Source organism: Macrobrachium rosenbergii, chromosome 46, assembly GCF_040412425.1.
Source record: "Macrobrachium rosenbergii isolate ZJJX-2024 chromosome 46, ASM4041242v1, whole genome shotgun sequence".
NCBI lineage: Eukaryota > Metazoa > Arthropoda > Malacostraca > Decapoda > Palaemonidae > Macrobrachium > Macrobrachium rosenbergii.
This window is the reverse complement of record NC_089786.1, coordinates 8,911,952-8,932,506: the sequence shown is the minus strand read 5'-3', so window position 1 is coordinate 8,932,506 and position 20,555 is coordinate 8,911,952. Positions and strand designations below refer to the sequence as shown.

Below are 20,555 nucleotides of genomic sequence, written 5' to 3'. Positions count from 1 at the left end.
TTTTGTAAGTTTTCCTAAAATTGGTTGGTTATTTTAGTAAATATATAGATATATTTTACTTGAAATTTAGATGTTTCGTTTCTCTTTTTTCTAGTTTATCAGTTTTTATTTTGGTCAAATACCGTACTGTGAAACCTTGCTTTAACAGACCAATAAAGGGGGCAGGTAGTCTGTTAAAGCCAATTGTCCGGTAAAAGTGAAGCAGTGTTGTTTTTCATGTCCTAAAAACACACACTGCATATTTTACAGTATATAATAACTAAAATACATTTGCAATAGATGTGTATGTATCGTATTTGCCTGGGTATTAGACAAACTTTTTTATTTTTAAATATATCAAAAAGCTGCCCAGCATCCAATGTGGCCATATTACAGATGGGTGACCGAGCATTTGTATGCTAGGTTAGGCCTAGCCAATGGCGAGCAATCCTGGTTAGGCACAAAAAGTTTTGCTAATAATAAAACATTGAAAAACAAGCCTGATTACAGTAAATTTTGTCAGCGGAATAAAGTATGAAATCATATGTAATTTTACACACGCCTTTAAAGGAAACGTAACGAAATTTACCATAAATAAACATTTGTGTTACTGCGACTGGCCACCAGGGCGGTGTTATGATTTGTTTACATCCATTTATTGCGAAAGGCTGACAAGCTAACTGCCAATTTATTGTAAGCAATTTTTCACAAGTTTGTGGTAACAGACATAATTTGGCTTGTTTTCAGTATTTTATTATAAAAATTGCGAAAAGTTGCTTACGGTACGTCGGCAGTTAGCTTGTCGGCCTTTTGCAGTGAGTGGATGTAAACAAATCGACAGTTAACCTGTTTGGTTTTTTACACCAAATATCCTTGTAAAATAGGGGTTTATGCCACGGTACGTCTTATACGCTGGCAGATACGGTAAATGTTTTTAACATAATTGTTGTAAATGTAAATAGTTTTTTTTAACAAAATTATTGCAAATAAATATTGTACAGTGTAAATATGTACTTTACCTTTAAAGTTTTAAAGTTTACCTAAACTTACCTCTTAACATATTGCTGTGATGGAATAAAGGTCTAATAATGCCGTGATCATATAGTGGGGCCCTCAGTATTTACTGGAAGCCAGTAAACTCCTCCGAAGCAGTGCTGGCGTGCTGGTGGAGGATAGTTGTGGTGGTGGTGGTGAGTTGGGGTCACTTTCATGAACCACAGGTTTGGGCTTGAAGAATGAATCCAACTTTGTTTCCCACCATTATCCTGTTCACGAATTATTAATTCCTTTAATGTTCTAAGGTGTTCAAAATAACCCTGAATTTCCCGATTCTCTCAAACAGCAATGCATTTTATGAGTGTCAATTGAATCATGGACCTGAGACATTTTAGGACGAACCACTGCCTCTTCCTCTGAGTCACTGACGCTGCTGTCAGATGGGCCAGTCACGAATGTAGTTTGCAATTTTTTCAAATGAAAGCAGTTGATACCCCGGGGTCGGCTTCATTTTCAAACCAATTCTCTGCATCTTCAACCGTTACTTTTGTTTCTCCAGTATGAAGAAATAATGGGAATTGTCAGGCTCAACACCCCTAAAGTCAAGTTCAGGATCTTCGTCTAACATCAGCTTTTTCCAACAATTGGAAAGAGTTGGTAACGTAACTTGTTTCCAAGCAGATGCAGAAGTTCTTGATTTGAGGTTTTAACTCTTGTTGTTGTCTAAGGTTTGCTGTCCTCTTGTGTTTTATATCAGATCATCCTCCTCCTCCAGGATGACCAAGACTTCATCAAGATATTTTTGTTGATACAAACATTTACACGCCTTATCTCCCCTTGATCCATTGGTTGTATCAATGCAGTAGTATTAGGGGGAAGGAAAACAACTCAGATATGACTATCAGAACTAATGAGCCAATCTAAATCTGGGTGTGCTGGAGCGTTGTTGAGAAGGAGTATGGCCTTTACATCTGCATATGTTCTCCTGAAACTAGCGCACTTCGGGAGTAAAATGCTTAAAAAAACCAATCACTGAAAATTTCACTGTTGAACCACGCGTTTTTCGTGTTATAATAAATCGTGGCTAACATATGCATACAGTCCTTGAGACACCGTGGCCTTCCCTACTAGTACAGACTTGAGTCGGTGCGTACCCGAAGCATTTTCCCCAAGTAAATCAGAGAATCTGTCTGGTAATTTTCTTCCCAGGAACCATGTCCTCACTCATAAGTGCCTGGGTATTAGTTGGGAGCGAGCGCCAAAACAAAGCAGTTTCTGCAGCGTTGTAAATCTGACTTAGGTGCAAGTCTTCCACCTTAACGAGCTTCTGAAATTTAACTTGGAATTGTTCCACAGCATCTTTTATCACAACTACCAGACTCACCTTGTACCACTTTATTGCGAATACTGTGTCGATTACAGAATCACCACAGCCAGCCTATACTACCACTGAAATTGATACCCCAATTTTCTGCTGATTTAGTAGCTCTGTCAAGAATATCCACCCCACACATGTTAATATTCACTGACCTCTCTTGCACGTACCTCTTGTAGACAGTTTTCTCCAGTTCTTTACTGTGACACACTTTCATGCACTTATGCCTATGCACAACACATTATCTTTCGTAAGGTCAATATCAAACTGCTGCAAAAGCTTGGAATTTTTCCTTCATTGTATGCTTTTTCACGCTGCATTCCTCACATACTTTGGCCACGGAAACTCCAGACTCCAGCTTCTTTATAAGTTCCAACTTTGCACCAATGCTGAGGTGAGTATGCTTCCTTTTCTTACCTCCCATGCGCACAGAAGACATAGTGAAGGGTATAACAGAAAACAAAGAGAAGCAACGTATGGACACTTGCAGCTACACGTGAGCAAGAATGGCCAATTCCGGAACTACCAGATTTTGTCTATTATTGTATGTATATATATATATATATACAGTACGTTTGAATATGCGTGATGCTTGATGCGAAGAGTGACAAACAATATGCGCACTGCATGACTGAACGTATACGACAGCAGCCACTCCCCTGGGCCGGATTTTGTCTGTTAAATCCAGTGTCTGTTCCAGGTCTATTGAAGCGAGGTTTTACTGTATTAGTGTTTTAGGAAGTTTCATGGGTTTGCTGTTTTGAGAATTAAAAGAAATTTTTTTTTGTTTATGACTACTGTGATGTATATTTCTTTTCTCAGTTCCGTTTACCAGAGTGCCCTGAATATGCTAAGGCAAAGATAAGAGAACTTCTCCCTCATGGCCTACATGAACCAATTAGCAAAGTCAGGTAAGAATGTAGGATGCCTATTTTCTGTTTTATATTGTGAGGTGTGTGTACAAGATTTTTAGGCAGCTTTTTGATCAAGGGATGTACTGTACTTACATTACTTACATGTACCGATTAACGTGGCTGGCATTACAACAGTTGAGGAGGGCTGAGATTTGCTTGCATTACTGGTGTTTAGTTTTACTTTTAATTTTAGGAATCGTCATTTCTTCAGTTATCTCTCTGGCCTGGTTAGTTTTTATATCCCTTTGGGTTTGTTAAGTCAGCAGTTAAAGTGTGTTTTTGAAAGAAGAAAAACCCAAGGGTTGTGAAATTAAAAGTGATTTTAAATGTGGCACATAAAGGCTTGCAAGTGCAAAAGTATAACAGGGGGAAGGACTGGAGTTTGTGTTAATAATTTTTGAGTTTGTATATGGAACAGTTTCAGATAATAGAGAAGTGTTAGTTTAGGAAAATGTTATTGTTACAATAGTCCAAGTAAACTTTTGTGGTAAACATGTCATTCCTCTACTGTATCTCCGTTCATATTCTCTTTCCTCTATCTTACTTTCCACCCTCTCTTAACAATTAATTCATAGTGCAGCTGTGAGATTTTCCTCCCGCTACACCTTTCAAGTTTTTTATACCGTCAGTGACCTTGTACTGTAGGTCCCAGCACTTGGCCTTTGGCCCAAATTCTATACTACAGTATTCTGTTCTATTCTACTACTGTATATGGAGTACTAAGGTAAATAACTTGGATCCTTTTTCTTGTTGCTTGGGAAACTACAGTATGATACTTTTAAAATCTTAAATTTTATTCATTTTTTATTTCCAGGTCATCTGTAGCATATGCCATATCAGCCATAGCTCATTGGGATTGGCCAGAACAATGGTGTGGTTTATTTGATTTATTAATGGTTGCCTTGAAGAGTGGAGAAGAGGCTCCTGTCCACGGGGCCATGAGAGTTCTCACAGAGTTTTCTAGGGACTTGACCGATCAGCATATTCCTCAAGTAGCTCCTGTTATCCTGCCGGAAATGTACAGAATATTTTGTGAAGAAGAGGTAAGGCTTTACATGCAAAGTACTTCATTATTATTGTGGTACACAATGGAAGCATTCTTTACATCAGCCTTGATTGATGCAATTTTATTTTATGAAGGTGTTTAGGAGAAGTTTGTGTTCAACATTTGTGTGGTTTTATGAAATGCAATTAATTAGAATTGCTAGATTTGGGAAGGTGATCTGTGTTCGTATTTGTTGTAAGTAACCAGAGATGAAAGGATTTGGTTTGATACGTAGTTGGAGGCTTCCATTTTCATAAGAGAATTATGTAAAAATTTCTTGCTCTAAATATCCTTATTTCCTTTTGATTTAAGACCTTCATTAATTTTTTCCAACAGAAATATGGTATAAGGACGAGAGGGCGTGCAGTTGAAATTTTTAGTACATTGGCAAATCTAATTTGCATGATGGGAGAATACAATAGAAATTTAGCCAAAACATTACTTTACCCAACTTTACCGGCCTTTACTCAAGCGCTTATCAAAGGGTTACAGACCCCAGATGGTTTTACTTCAGATTCAGGTCTCAAGAAAGAAATTCTTAGTGGTATGTATCTGCTACAATTTTCTTAAGTACACAAAATGTGAATATGTAAATCTGCAGATAAATTGGTTGTCTAGAATAAACTATCAGTTACATAATGCACATGAAGGATAAATTGGTTTTCTAGAATAAATTTGAGCAACAAGTGTTTTGAGGGAAATCTAGATGTTTTACAAGTGATTTTTGATAGAGAATAATGTTGCCACTTATGCTTACACTGCATGTGATGTGTGAGGTACTTAGTCAAATGGCTCTTGGTGCTTAAGATCAAATGTAAAAATGTTTGGATATTATCAGACATTCTTTTGTAGGTTTGGGATTTTTGACAAATTGTAGTTGAGAGCCTGGCCAAGCATCTGACACTACCATGAAAGTTTATAGACATTACAGTGAGGACTTGGAACATGTTTCACATTTGTAAGATTGTTTCATGTTGGGAGTCAGGTATCTGGGTGAAAATTTTGCTGGTTTCATAAAGTTTAGAGACTTAAAGCTTATCCTCAGGCAAACAAAAGTGCGCTAATGCTATATTGTAAAATACTAGACAGTACTAATACTTTACCTATATCTTATAACAATTTTGCAGTGTTTTGAATACCAAGATGTCAGTATACAGTAACAAGTGAAGCATTTACACCTTGGCATTTAAGTACAATAGTTGCCAAAATCAAGATTGGTTGATTAATTATAATGAAAATAAAATTTAATCTGAACCTTAAGTCAAATGAAAAGTTAATTATTATTCTCTGGTTGTACGTCATTTGGTGGTACAGATTTTGCCCTTCATGAGAGAGTAACGTTAATTGATTGATGAAATTGGGTTGATTGCATCATCCAGCTCGTAAATTGCATTTGATTGTGGTGTGGGTTAATTACAATACTTAATACTGTTCAAGGGATGACACGGTTGGGAGAGTGGGTGGAAAAATTCTCTGAAGCTTCATAGGCAGTAGTTTTTAAATAGGATCTTTCAGTAAGAATAAAGCTCATGTTCTGAATTTTCCAAACTTTTAATTTCAGCTCTTACAATTTTAATGAAGAATGTGCCAAAACAGATGGGACAGTATTTGGGAGAAGTTTTGGGTCCAGTATGGCAAACCTTAACCACAAGTGCCGATACTTACGTCAACACTACCGTAAATGCTAGAGAGGATGCAGATGATCCTGTAGATTCAGATGGTAAGTAATCTTGATAAATGTGGGAAATATCCTTTTATATGAACATGGAAGATTTTTAACAGGTTAATAAACTAAAACTTTAGTAACTATTATAGACTGTGCAAATTTTTTTGCAGTCAATAAGTGTAGAGACTAAGATGACAATCAAGTTGGTAAAGGTAATTCTTGATGTTGTAGTACATTCTGACAAATTGTGTTAATTTTTTGTTTCAGGTGAAGTTCTTGGTTTTGAGAATCTAGTTTTTACAATATTCGAGTTCGTCCACGCCCTTGTTGAAACCAGCAAGCACAAGCAGATGATAAAGCAAGGCATTGCTGATCTTATATACTACATTCTTCTCTATATGCAAATCACAGAGGATCAGGTAATGAGTAAACTTGTGAAGTAAATGGAAATATCTGGAAAAATTTTTATCTAGAAAAGTTGAGGCTTTTAATTTAGTTGTTTATCCATATACTGTGTTGGAACCTGGCATAAAAAGTTTTGTTGAAGACTGTCACCTGGGTTAATAATTTACAAATTACTTGTTTGCAGATTGAAACCTGGAGTAATAATCCTGATGCCTTTGTGGAAGATGAGGATGAAGATAGCTTTGCATACTCCGTTCGCATTTCTGCTCAGGATCTTCTGTTGGTAAGTCCGATTGCTTGGTATGACCCTGACTGTCTCACTTGCAGTCTTTTAGTTTTTAATCTGTGCCCTTGGAATTACAAGAGAGTTTCAGGAAAATAAGGCACAAAATTTAATCCCGTTACCTTGAATTCCAGCTTACAAATGTATCCAGAATTATTGTTATTAAAGGAGTCATATGCTACCAAATGGAGTATTTGGGAAAATACTTCATGGTATTGAAAATCCAGGTGTAGCTAGGCTTTCAGTTGAAGGGGTTATGTAAAAGTTTATGTAGGTAATTAAAAAGGTCTTCAAACATCTCGCTCTGAAAGCGCTACTCCAGTACCAAAAAGATGAATAGTGGAAACTAGTGTTTTTTGCAGTGAATATAATTATGTGGGTTCACAAATCACTTGGTATATAGGGACACTAAACCAGTTACTGTTACGGTACTAGAGAAATTTTTGTGGATTTGATCTTGTTAGTGGGTCCATTCACTGCTATAATCTCGCTGTGACATTTTGTATTGATCATGTGGACATTTAATGTTGAAATATTTTGAATGAGCAACTACTCTTATTCTTTAAACTTCTCAAGCTAGGAGTAGATTAAAGTAACTTGAAACTTAGAGAAACCACCAGTAATCCCTTTTATACCTCAGTGCAGGGGATGACGGTTATGTATTGCAGTTCTGAGGTGTCACTTTTGTACATCACTTTTCCCAGTTGTAAGATAAAAGAGGTTCAGGTTATTGTTGGACTTGCTTAGTTTAGGGAAATCAAGTGGAAAGTGTTGTCCAAATAGTTGAATAGTATGTATATAGAACTTCGTCATGATATCTTATTAGTATATAGTAATAAAGTAATTTTACTAACTTATAGTACTGTGAATATTATAAGTATATGAGCATCATTTGAAGTGTGTGGTGAAATTATAATTTTCTTTTAGGCACTGTGTCAGGAGCTTGCTGAAGAATGTGGGCAAGGTTTGATTATTGCTGTTGGAAGACATTTGGAAAGGGCAGCAAACCAGAGAAGTAGTGGAGATCCAGCCTGGTGGAAAACTCACGAAGCAGTCATGTTAGCATTAGGTTCCGTCCGCGATCTTGTCTTGGATCAGGTGGCCAAAGGACAATTGCAGTTCGATCTCACAAATTTCATCCAGTCTGTGGTCTTATCGGATCTTGATCCAAATTGTAAGTATATCATTAAGGAACATGACATTGATACCCTCATACAACTAACATTAACATTGATTTTGCTTGGCGTATTTAAAGAAAAGTTGTCAGCTGCCTGCAGTAAACAAACAATGTCACTTCCTTGGCTTAGGAGTGTGAGAACATTTTCAAGTGATCATTTTATGGTCAGATAAGTTTCCAGTCACAGTTTATTCTTTGTATTGGTCATAATTGAACAGTTGTCATCAGTCATATATGGGTTGCAGAAGGTTAAAATGTGGTATGAAGAGTTTTATGTGCCCTGAGAATAAAAAAGATAATTTGGGAAGTAATATGCTGTTAAATATAAAGCTTCAGAAGAAGATAAGTACCACTGCAGAATATAATGAAAAAAATACATAGTGTAATAAAACAAAGTGGAGCAAAGTGAGTAGCAGAAAAGGTAGAGAGGACAAGAGAAATGCATAAAAAATTTCAGAAGATGGGTGTAAAGGTAGTAAGAGGTGATAGTCAGAAATGTTGCAATTACATTAAAGACTTGGGCTTGGGACCAGGTTGGAATAAAGGCCATTATGATAAAACAAGTAGATAAGAGGACATTAGAAGTAAAGATTATAATGGATATCCTAGAGGGATGGGAAAAGAGTGCATGCCCTCACCTTTCTACCACAGTGCCTCCTGAAATGGTTAATAGCTGAATAACCAGGCACAGCTGATGCAGTACATGGCATTTGTGGAAACAGTCTCCATCTACAGGGAAAGAAACTTCATTATAATTTTGTTTTTCTAAAAGAGTACAATTGAATGCAATATGTCGGTGGACTCCTTAAAGTAGGAAAGAGGTTAAAAAATCCTCATTACAGTAGCAGGACATAAGAAAGTGGTTTAGTGGTGGGAATGGAGAAATAAAGTGATTGATAAAAAGTTAAGTTCTCCAGGTTTTTGCAAATTTGGCTTTGTTTTTGGATGTTTGTTGATGCTGTATGTTGGTAATGCTAGCTTTGGTTTAGTATTTTTGAGTATTGTACCAACATAGGGGTGGTTGTCATATTTATTACAAGAAATTTGGTAAATAATAAATTGACAATCAGATGTGTTGGTTTGCAGATGTATAAGTGTAATTGAGAAGAAAATAAGAGTACAGTATTATGTTCTTGAAAAGTGGTGTAGGAAACAATAGTGCCAGTACAGTAATATTACATCCATTAACTAGACATTACAGTAGCTGCATGCAAGGGGGCAACTGAATAGTAAAAAGATTGAGTGCATGCAGACCTGGGCTTTGGACCTGGTAAAGGTTAGAAGGAAGGTCAATGCAACATTAACTTAAATAGCTTTTAGTAGTAACAAAATTTAGGCAATAGTAATGTAAAAGGACCAGATGCAGTAAACAGAATTATACTATTTAGCATTACTCCATTACAACGATTGCTTTTATTACCTTTAAGGGTATGAATGAGCATATAAAGAAATATACATGTATAAGTAGTTTAAATGTAACTAAAAGTTTAAATGTGACTAAAAGCAACCAGGAATGCAAACTTGAAATAGGCAATTTGTATTTAATTATAAGTGTAATCCTTATTAAATGATTAAATAAGCAATAATGTTTACACCTGTTATTGCACCGCTATATTTCAGTTTCCTGGTAAATTATTGTACCAATCATATGTTATTAAGTTGTATGATATAAAATTTTAGCAGAAAGTGCACAGTGGACAGGAAAGTTGAGATAACTGGATTTGTCTTTATACATTCAAGGGAAAACAAAGTTGATTGGTTTTGCATTAATGTTAATCTTTTTGCAATCTGGTTATTTTTGAGATTGGGCGCAAGAATTATGTAGGTATCATGGTTTTCATTTGTTTCATACAACCATGTTAATTTTGCATTTTCTGGAACTGCTAGTTTTGACATATTTTTTGTGTGCGAAAGAGGTGTATCAGATAGCTGAAAATTAGTTGTGTAAATTTTTATTGTAAAATAGACAAAATGGCCATCAAACTGTTATTGTAAGCTATAAAGTTTTATGAATAAAAGTTATAGCATATTCCTACATTTAGTGTGAAGGCCCTATAAGGTCTGATATTTATAACTATTTGCCATTGCTTCCATATGTAGGGGGTTAAAAAATGTGCATATTTAGAATGAGAGGGCTTACTTAAGATGGTTATGCTAGCTTTAGTGGCTAAAATTCACAGAAAAATAATTGCTCAAACCAATTTCAGGTTCGCCATTTTTAGCGGGGCGAGCTCTGTGGTGTGGGAGTAGGTATGGCCAAGCAGCCACTCCTGAGATGCTGGATAGATTTCTTCAAGCAACTGTTTCAGCCTTAAATCATAGTCCAAATCCAATTATTAAAGTTTCTGGTGTTAGGTATGTATGCCAGATAACTTTTAATTCAAAATTGCCCTAAATATAATTTCTTAAGTTTGAATTTAATTGTCTAAATAGTACGTGTAGTGCATGCAAAATTGCTTTGTCAATATTTAATTTTTCATGTTTGATTCACTAGTGAGATAAATTGCAGTTAAAGCTTGGATGATCTTTTTAGAAATTGAGCAAACTTTTGATTAAATTTCAAAGAATAGTTTTACAGTAGTCACTAGTGTTAAATATCTTGGAGAATACATAAAGATTGATGATATCCTCATATAAACCTCTTAATAACAGGTATCTTTGATTTGTGCAGTGAAGTTTCACAGTAAACTCTGCAAAATATATCAGTGGCCTTTATAGGTACAGTTCTGTTGTGTCTCCATACAAGTAAATTTCACTAAGCATTTATTTGAACAAAAGAAGAATACAGGCTTATCTGAGCTAAGAATGTATGAAAAATGAAGTTGATGTGTAGAAGAATACAGGTTTATCTGAAGCCTAGAATGTATCAGAAAATGAGTTGATGTACAGAAGAAGAATTATAGGTTTATTTGAAGCTTAGAATATTAAAAAAATTAGGTTGATGCCTGTCCAAACTCTGATATAACAGCTATATACATATTGAATGCTGTGACAGTTGCATACTGAATACTTTTTCCCAATTTATACATAATAGTTACAAAAGGTGAATTCAGCTAAATCCATGCCCATAGATTTAGGTAAATTGAAGAAGCTTGGTAAAATTTGTAAAGTCTCAGCTCATCATAGAAATAGATAATTAAGTATGTTTAAAGTAAAGTGCATTTTTAATGGAAGTGACACATTCTGTATTGTAAGATAGAGTGAAATGAGGCAAAGGGCTCCATTTTGTAAGAGAAGGTAGATTTAATCTCTTGAGATGTAAACTTAACCGTGTATTTAAATGAAATTGCAAGTAATCCTGTTTATTCAAATTGAGGAGAAGGCAATATATTACAACAGAATGAATGACCTTCCCTTTTTTTTTTTTTAGGAAACACTTCTACAGGAAGAGAAAGAAAATTAATCACACCTGAAGAAATTGAATGATGTTAACTGTTGTAATTTTTTTGTTTCAGGTCTGTATGGGGATTTTGTGAATATTTAAAAGGTAGTGGTAACCCAGCTGCCCTACAGCCTTACCTCCCATCCATTTTAGATGGACTCATAACTCTAGCAACCCAGTCATCATCAGAAGTCTTATCTTTAATCCTTGAAACTTGCTGTATTGTTGTATCTGTAGATTCTAATTTCACGGCAGCCAATGTAGGCAGGATTTCCACATTGTGCTTAGCAGTATTTATAAAAGCCAACAATGACCCTGTACTGGTGGCCTTGGTGCAGGATGTTGTGAGAGAACTCAGCTCGAACCCAGGTTGTACGACAACTTTACAAACTAAATTTATCCCAACTCTTGCCTCGATACTCAACGCATCAACTGATAAGGTTAGTAGTGCTATACTAGTGCATTACTTCTAGCATATTTTCAGAGAAATACTTGCCAGCTGTAATTGTAAGATGTAGAGAAGGTCAAAGTGATCAGCATAAACAAACAAACATGTTTATTGTATCATTGATTAGTGAAATATCTGTCCCTGGAAAGTGTGTACCTTCATTTTCTATAGTCAATTTGCCATTCTCCTCATTCCTGTGCAGTTTCATCTGGATATGTCTCATTTCTTCTCATCACTGATAGAATAGAGGTTGGATGAATTTTGTTGATTTGACCTGTTTCTGATAAGTGTCAGTGTATGTGTCAAGGTTTTCTAGGTAAAGCAAGCTGTTGTTAAATCTGCATGGATTGGAATTTAAACCAGTGGTTCAAGCCCACACAGAAGAGGTCATGTTAACTTAGTGCCACCAACACTCATGCTATCATGTCTTTAAACTCATCAGCCAGTGACAGAGAACCCCTGCCCCACATGCTGTCGTTGCTGGTGAATATGAAAATGTAAAGAAATTTGTTTTAAATGCTTTTATTAAAATGCACTAAAAAGTAAAAAATAATTCTTTGAGAACACCAGGGTTTTCTTACAATTAATCATGTCTACAAAAAGAAAAGCTTGGATGCCAAACATTGAAGGAAATACTACAAGAAAAGAAATATATTTTTTGTTTTTGTAGCATTTCCTTCCATGTTTGGTGCCCACGCTTTTGTTTCTGTAGACATGAATAATTGAGAAAATACATTTTCATGCATTTTGATAAAAGCATGTTTAAAATTTTTTTTTTATATTTTATACTTTTTAGTATTGACAGAAAGTGTAACGGACTTATGATTGTAGCTAACGAAATTGAACGTGATATCCTTTGAGCCAAAGAAGGTTTGAAAAATCTGTAGAGTTATTAACTTATTTTACCGAGTCAAAGGTATGAAAAATCCGAAGATTTTTATACATATCCATATTGGGAGAGGTCACTGCTGAGCTACTGATCTTGTAAGGTTGTACTGTCACTGGGATTGAGTAATGCAAAATTTCAAGTCCATTGGAAGAAGAGAACAGGTTGAAAATTGAGTTACAAAACAGACGCAAAAGTCAAGTTAAAAGTATGTAAAAAGGCACATGATGCATTCAGTAAAGAAGTATCAGTCTCTCACCTAGACAGAAGACAGACTGGACTTCCTGTGCTGCCATTCACCATGAGGCAAGACAATTCATCGTCCTCATGCCCGAGTGATGTACCTTTCCCCCAGCTTTTGAGTTGCCAATCATGCTACTTCCTCCATTGCCATGTCCAGAGCCTCTGGCAGCTGCTTAACTTCTGTTGCTGCCCTCACTACTGCCGTCCAGGGTGTTCCTTCATTTACTCCAGTGTGTACATGCAGTATATAGTGAAGGATTCAGCAGCAAATCATTTGTCAACAGAAGCCAAAATCTGGTGTGCTGTACACCAGACACTGCTGAGGTGCAAGCGGGAATCACTGTCATGGTAGCAGAAGTGATGGGAGTTAGATACTGTACACCAGGGATCAGAAATTTGTTTTTATTTAGCATTTCCCAACTTTTTGTGAGAAGAAAAATTGGAGAAGTTAGAGAGAGAGAGATGGAGTTATTTAGAAAGAAAACAAGGCTCACATGAGTGGTTCGGTTGTTGGAGTTGGTTATCCTCTGGGCTCTCTCTGTCTTTCCTTTTCTGTCAGTGAGTTTTTCGGTTTTTGGGGAAGTCTTGGCAGTTGAGGTCCAACCTTGAAAAAACACAAACTTTTTTTTGGTACCAGCATCCATGGAACAAATGTGTCTCTTCTTTTTTTGTTGGGAAGTTGTTGGTGGAGGGTCGGTTTAAGTTTTTTTCCACTTCAACTTTTGGGAAATTAACAGAATGATACTTCTTGTCCATTCCAGACAATTGAAGATCAGGGGAATTTTTCATTTAGTCCTTAGCAGTGTTGTGTTGTTTGAGCAAGCAGTTATCTTTATAATACAAAAATATTTTTCATACAAGCCGCTGGTATTTCAGCTGCAATTGAGTTTGGTGGCTGGTAGTATGACTGAAGAGAAGGATTTTTATCCCAGTGAGGTTAGAATGGAATGAGTTGAGGGGTGAGAATGCAGATTGAGTCAGTTGGAGGAGATCCATGCTAAGAAGTGCAAAAGAAGAAATGAAAGGGTAGATGAAAGGGATTAGAAGAGAGAATGGAAGAGAGGGTGTGATTAATCAGTTGAAAATGAACATTATTGGAAGAAATGATGATTTGTTTGTGTACAGTGTTTTTTTAGAAGTGATGCTGTTGGAGGCAGGTTCTCTGGAATGTGTGAAGTTGCATTAGATAGAAAGAAAAGGAGGAAGAAGTGAATGGACACCACCGTGAGTGATGAAAGTGATATCATAAATGTGAAGTAAGTTTCCTGCGAGGGAATGAGAGGCAGGGTCTCAAAACTGAATGACAATTCAACATTACAGAAGGAACAGAGGGAAAGTAAGGATATGTTTCAGGGGAAGATCAGGGAAGATTTAGGGAAAGGTAAAGTATTCAGATGTGCTAGTGGGTAACCTTTGAAGTGGGTGGTTTTTGGAAAATTGAAGGGAGAGAAATCATCTCAGTTAGTGATAGTGAGGTGGATTTGGTTGTTTTTAAATAAAAAATTAATGGAAGATTAAGTCCAAAATGAATGTAGACTCTTCCAGAGTAGTTTCTTTTTAGGGATTTATCTTGAAAGGAAGTGGAATATTCTGTAGAGTGAGAGTGAAAATGCAAAGGTGAGAAAGGCTTGGATCTTGGAAAATGTGAAAACTGAAATATCTATAGTAGGGATGTCATGATTTCTTTAGGGGTATGAAAGGTTTTGTCAGATAAGTATGGGGAAAACTTCAGCATTGTTTATCTGTGGGCACGAGAGTTTAGGAGAGTATTTGACTGGGTTTTAGTTGATATGTATAGGGTTATTAATGAGTTCAGAGATGTTGAGTAACCTTTATGAATGGAAGACTAGTTGAAAAGTTGACTGACCTGAGTGAGAAGTATAGGAGGAAAAATGAATTTGATCTGAATTGCCAAGACAGTGGGGAAACTTTCAATATCAAATGCTTGCAAGGGCTTGTTGGCAAGGAACAAAAGAAGTTTGGGGATGATGGGATTCTTGAACTTAAGGAGGAAATTGTTAAGTGCAGAAGTTAGAGTATTTTTGAACTTAAGAAGGAGAAGAAAAGGTGGGACAGTTAAGGTTGGACATGGGGAGAAAGCTGGAAATTGAGAAGATTATGAGCTTGACAGGGTTATAAAGAGAGCAGAAGTATGCAATGTTATTAAAAAAAAAAAAAAGGATTTTATCAAATTAAAATTGCTTTAGGATGCAGTGTTGAGGGGCCCAATGAGAATGGTAAAAATTGTTAAAGAAAAAGAAATTAAGTAATGTGGAAGATTTCAAAGGTAAAGGATGAATGATGGGTTTGTCATAAGAGAACAATCCAAATTGGACGGGTTAGGGATAGTTGAACAAAGGGGAAGGGGTTAGTTTTGTCAACCTAAGTGTTTTAGATTAAGAAGGAAGGACATACAAAAAGAATGGGCTGGTCCCAAGGTGGGCTTTAGAAAGTTTTAACTCACTAGTCAGGTTAAGCTGTTTATTTATTTATAATAATCTTACAAAACAAAGAGTTGAAGTAAGAGAACAGTGAAGCAGGTACTATAATGATTGCCATAGGCAGTGGGTAGTTGGGTGCTAGCAGTTATTCTTCATAATGCATGCTTATGTGGCTTATATCTGTTAGTTGAAGAATGGGCATTTCGAGAATTTGTTCAGAACCTAAAAGGCCACTCTGATGGAACATTGGAATGGAAGGGCATGTATGGTATGATTGTATGTAAGAGCGATAAAAATGTTTGACTAAAAAGTAAAACCAAATAGTACATGTATTATGGGGGTTTAGATAAAAGAAAAATCCTCCAGGATTTTACAGCATATCACCATAGAAATTTGAGGGGCTTTTTGTTGCATGAAGGGCTTTGCTGGAAAGACTTGAAAGTAGTGAAAAATTTGTTTTGATAGCAGTTTATCATTCCACAAATGTAAGAACGTTGCAGCTTTGGAATTTCGTGCAAAAGTTGTGTGATAATTGTTTGTTCTCTTCCAAAATAGAAAGTGATAAATTTTTTGATATTTGAAGGGGATTATAAATAGAATTTTTAGAAAATGCGGGTTTGATATAACAGTAGTTGACTGTAACTTTGAAGGGTTAATAAGTTGAGGTGTTGTTTATTTGTAAAGTCCATTTCTGTCAGTGAAAATCCGATTTTGAAGCATGAATGTTAATAAACTTTTATTGGATAAATGGTCAAAAAGTGAATGGGAGGTTTAGTTGAAGAATTTTCTTGAATTTAGTCATAAACTTTAGGGTAAGATTGATTGTGGATGAAATTGAGAGTGGTAATTTAATAAGAAAATATGAATTGAAGAGAATGGAGGAGAAAATGTAAATCTGAATGTTGCTGGAACTGTAGCTGAGTCTGAGAGAATGATTGGTATAAGATAAATCAAGTAAGAATCATTAGGGAGCATCCATTGATCTTTCGACTACTACTGCTATTTGAAAGACTGTAATTCAATTGTGTTGGATTTCAGGAAATGCTAAAAGGGGGAGAAATAGATCAGGGATCCAAATTTGTTTTATTTAGCATTTCCCAGCGCTTTCTCCAGCTTCCAGAGAGCAGAGAGAGAGAGTAATGGTCATTTGTTGTTGGAGTTGGTTTTAACAGTTTTCTGTCTGGAGAGTCTGTCGGGACCGGTTTTTGGGGAAGGGATAATTTAGGTCCAACTTTTTGAAAGTGAACAGTTCTTGTTTTTTGGTACCAGCATTAATGGTTCATGTGTTCTTTTTTATAACAATGCTGCATATTTGGTGGAATCTATTTTAAGTTTTTTTGTTTGAAAGCTGTGTGCTGTGATTACTGACCGTGGACCTTATCCATCTCCAGCAACCAGTTATTGTTCAGGGTAAAAAGTTTTAAACTAGTGTTTGTTTGTGGGTAGTTGAATACTGAAGACAACTGTACACCAATGCAATGGCTCAAGGCCTCCCACTTCTCACGTAAGAAAAATTGGGAAGTTATGCCTTGGATGGATGTTATTTAGAAAGAAAACAAGGCTACCACATGACAACCCTTGCATTAGGATATTATCCTCTGGGCACAACTTATTTCCTTTTACTCCAGTGACTCCCCATCCCTTTTGGTCTTGACATAGCTCATTCATATTCCCTTGCAAAAACACAAACTTTAAACTTACACTGCCATCCAGGGAACAAATGCAGCCAATAAACTGAGGAAGTAATGCTTACGGCATTACTTTCTTCCACTTCAACTTTTGGGAAAGTAACAGAATGATACTTCTTGTGGATTAGACAATTGCTGTCTGGGGAATTTTTCATTTATCCCTCCTCAATAGCAGTTTACACGTCTCATCATAAGTGGGTTATAATGAGCAAGCAGTTATCTTTATAATACAAAAATATTTTTCATACAAGCACATTACTCAAGGTCTGTACGTGGATATGCACTACTTACATTCCTACACTTTTTATCCCAGTAGGGTACAATGGAATGAGCTATAGGTGCAATTGGTGGTAGGGAGGCCATCCATGTTGAGTACCTACAGTCTTTTCCAGGGTAATGACTGGGATTATGTGCAGAATGAGGTATCTTGTGATTAATCATTGTGAAAAACTTTGAAACATTATTCCTAGAATGTTGATTTGTTTGTGTACAGCAAATAGATTTTTACCAAGTGATGTTATTTTTCAGGTTCCTCCTGGCATGCAAGCAGTTGCATTAGATATGGTAGAAGTAATGGTACGATCTTCGACACCACCCTTAGGAGAACCTCTCATAAATGTGGCGTTTCCTGCAGTAGTACAACGAACTCTCAACACTGATGACAATTCAACATTACAGAATGGTGGAGAGTGCTTGCGAGCATATGTTTCAGTTGCACCAGATCAGGTTAGATTTAGTTTCAATTTCAGTATAGTATTCAGATGTGCTAGTGGAATAACCTTTGAAGTGGTTTTTGGAAACATTGACTACACGAGAAATCATCTCAGTTCGATATAGCAGGTAATTTGGTTGTTTTTTAAATTACAAATTAATGGTAGATTAAGTCCAAAACTGTCTAGACTCTTCCATAGTAGTTTGCCTAGGGATTTATCTTGGTGAAGTGGAGTATTCTGTAGAGTAGAAAAATGCAAAGGTTCACAAGTTGGATCTTGGAAAATGTAGAACTGAAATATCTATACTTGATGTCTGGTACCAAAGAATTTTGATAGCAGTTAAGCATTACTGAATACTTCAGCATTGTTTATCTGGTACATTGGGGTAAGTTTTACAAGGGATCATTTCTGAAAGTTGCTGTAGTTGTAAATAATTTCTTCAGACATTCGCTTCCTTAACCTTTATGAATATGAATGGAAGCTGGTGAAAAGTTGACTGACCTGATGAGAACTAGGTAGAAAATAAATTGCTGTATCTGAATTGCCAAGACAGTATTCACTTCAATATCAAAAGTGCAAGGGCTTGTTACAAGGAACAAAAGAAGTTAGGTTTCATGAACGAACAAAATTGTTGGCAAACGGTATTTTTCCTCCTAAGAAAGGAAGGTCAATTTAGTTAACTCAGACATGAAAGCTGTCAAGTGAGATAGTTAGAGTAAAAGCCATTTTCTTAAATTTCCCTTTATTATGCAATGTTATTCCTCTATTTTATCAAATTAAAATTGCATAGAATAGGAGGTATGAGAAAAGAGAGAGAGTAAAAATTGTTAAAGAAAAAGAAATTAAGTAAGAAGATTTCAAAGGTAAAGGAGGGTTGATGCTGTCATAACTTGAGTACATCCAAATCTGGACTTTTGAACAAATTTTGGGTTAATTTTGTCAACCTAATTTTTATTAAGAACAATAACAAAATTTTATTGGCTGGTCCCAAGGGAAAAAAAAATTTTAACTCACTAGTCAGGTTAAGCTGTTTATTTATTTATAATAATCTTACAAAACAAAGAGTTGAAGTAAGAGAACAGTCAAAATGAATAATGATTGCCATAAGCAGTGGGTAGTTGGGTGCTAGCAGTTATTCTTCATAATGCATGCTTTTATGGCTTATATCTGTTAGTTGAAGAAAGCTGGAATTTCGAATTTGAGCCCTAAAAGGCCACTCTGATGGAACATTCAGCAGGGAGCCATAAAAATTGGTATGATTGATAGGTAACGTAATAGCTTGGATAAAAATGTTTCCTAAAAAGTAAAACCAAATAGTACATGTATTATGCTCAGTTTTACTAAAAGAAAAAGCCTTGTATATTTTACAGCATATCACCATAGAAATTTGTAGCTTTTAGTAAGCAGAAGGGCTTTAGAAGCTCTTGAAAGTAGTAAAAATTGTGCTGTCTAGCAGTTTATCATTCCACAAATGTATATGAAGTTGCAGCTTTGGCTTTCTGCAAAAGTGTCGGATAATTGTTTGTTCTCTTCCAAAGTAGAAAGGGATATTTTTTTATATTTGTAGGTGTATTATAAAGTGAATTTTTAGAAAATAAGTATGTTCATACAGTAGTCCTCAGTATACTTTGAAGGAATTTAATAAGTGTGTGTTGTTTATTTCTAACTCCATTTCTGTCTGTGAAAAATCCGATTTTGAATATGAAAGGTTAATAAACTTTTTAGTGCGATAAATGGCCAAAAGTGTCCCAGGTTTTGGCTTAGCCTAAATTTCTTGAATTCAGTCATAAACTTTAGTGAAATTGTTCATAAAGCACTGAAAGTTAATTTAATAATTTTTAAAATATGGCATTGAAGAGTTTCTCAAGCAAATTACTTTGCAGCAGTTGACTGTGTTTAACTGTACCTGAAAGTAGGCACAGTGGTATAAGATAAATCAAGGTAAGAATCATTAGGCATTTTCATTGATCTTTCGACTACTACTGCTACTACCACTAGACTGTAATTCAATTGTGTTTCCCTTGGATTTCAGGTTATTGCATACAGGGATGCAGAAGGTAGATCATTTGTTTTTCATTGTTTTATATAGCATCACAGCTGAATTTTCTCCAGCTTCCAGTAAAAATAATCCATTCGCCTAACATTTGTTGGTCGACTAATAACAGTTTTAATAAGGAGAGCTGGTGACCATCTAGGGGATAATTTAGATCTACTTTTGCGAGCAGTTCTTAGCAAATTACAAGTGAGTATTTTGAATTCCCAGAATTGTTTTTATATAACAATGCTGCATATTTAAAAATGGAATCTATTTTCCATGTAAGTTTGAAAGCTATCAAGTTACTGTAGTTGGCTTATGTAGTTTTGACAGTTATTGTTCAGTGGTAAAAAAAATTTTAAACTAGTGTTTGTATGCATTAGTTGAAGTAAGGGAAGACAAGATTAAGCCACATGGGGAATGCCCTGTAGTTCTGCACTTGCTGATGTAATTGGAAATAGTTTAAATGAGGTTCTTCATTGAATAGACATCATTTTCTAGGTGTGTGTTAACTTACATTCAAATTCATTGTTTTCAAAATAAATAAAGATTTTTTTTTGTGGTGCAGAATCTGGTTTTTTTTGCTCAGTTTTCAGGGCTGGATCTTAGTCCTGACCTTCCACCATAAAACCAGGGCCATCTGGGCAGTCAGCTTTGAACGTTTTGGCATAAAATTTATAGTTTTGCTGAATTTTAAATAATTCTTTTTGGTGCTTATGAAGGAAAGGTGAGATTCTTTTTCAATGAAGTAGTGATTTGAGTAACTTGTAAAGATTTTTATTTAAGTACTGTATTTAAATGAAGTCATACAAAGAATGGTAAAGCAATGCGAGCTTTTGTAGCAATATTTTCAGGACAAGAAAATATAAGGAAATCTAG

General features: G+C 35.6%; 1 protein-coding gene across 1 annotated transcript in view; it reads left to right on the top strand.

Annotated features, from left to right (window-relative positions):
* The window catches only part of Ipo9 (Importin 9), a 33,082-nt gene that overhangs the window by 5,817 nt on the left and 6,710 nt on the right, over positions 1-20,555 (top strand). The window contains 12 exon segments of the mRNA XM_067089308.1: positions 3,173-3,261; positions 4,079-4,307; positions 4,646-4,853; positions 5,871-6,029; positions 6,243-6,394; positions 6,565-6,663; positions 7,591-7,837; positions 10,048-10,195; positions 11,296-11,662; positions 17,457-17,654; positions 19,674-19,883; positions 20,383-20,403. Coding sequence (XP_066945409.1) covers positions 3,173-3,261; positions 4,079-4,307; positions 4,646-4,853; positions 5,871-6,029; positions 6,243-6,394; positions 6,565-6,663; positions 7,591-7,837; positions 10,048-10,195; positions 11,296-11,662; positions 17,457-17,654; positions 19,674-19,883; positions 20,383-20,403 — 2,127 coding nt within the window.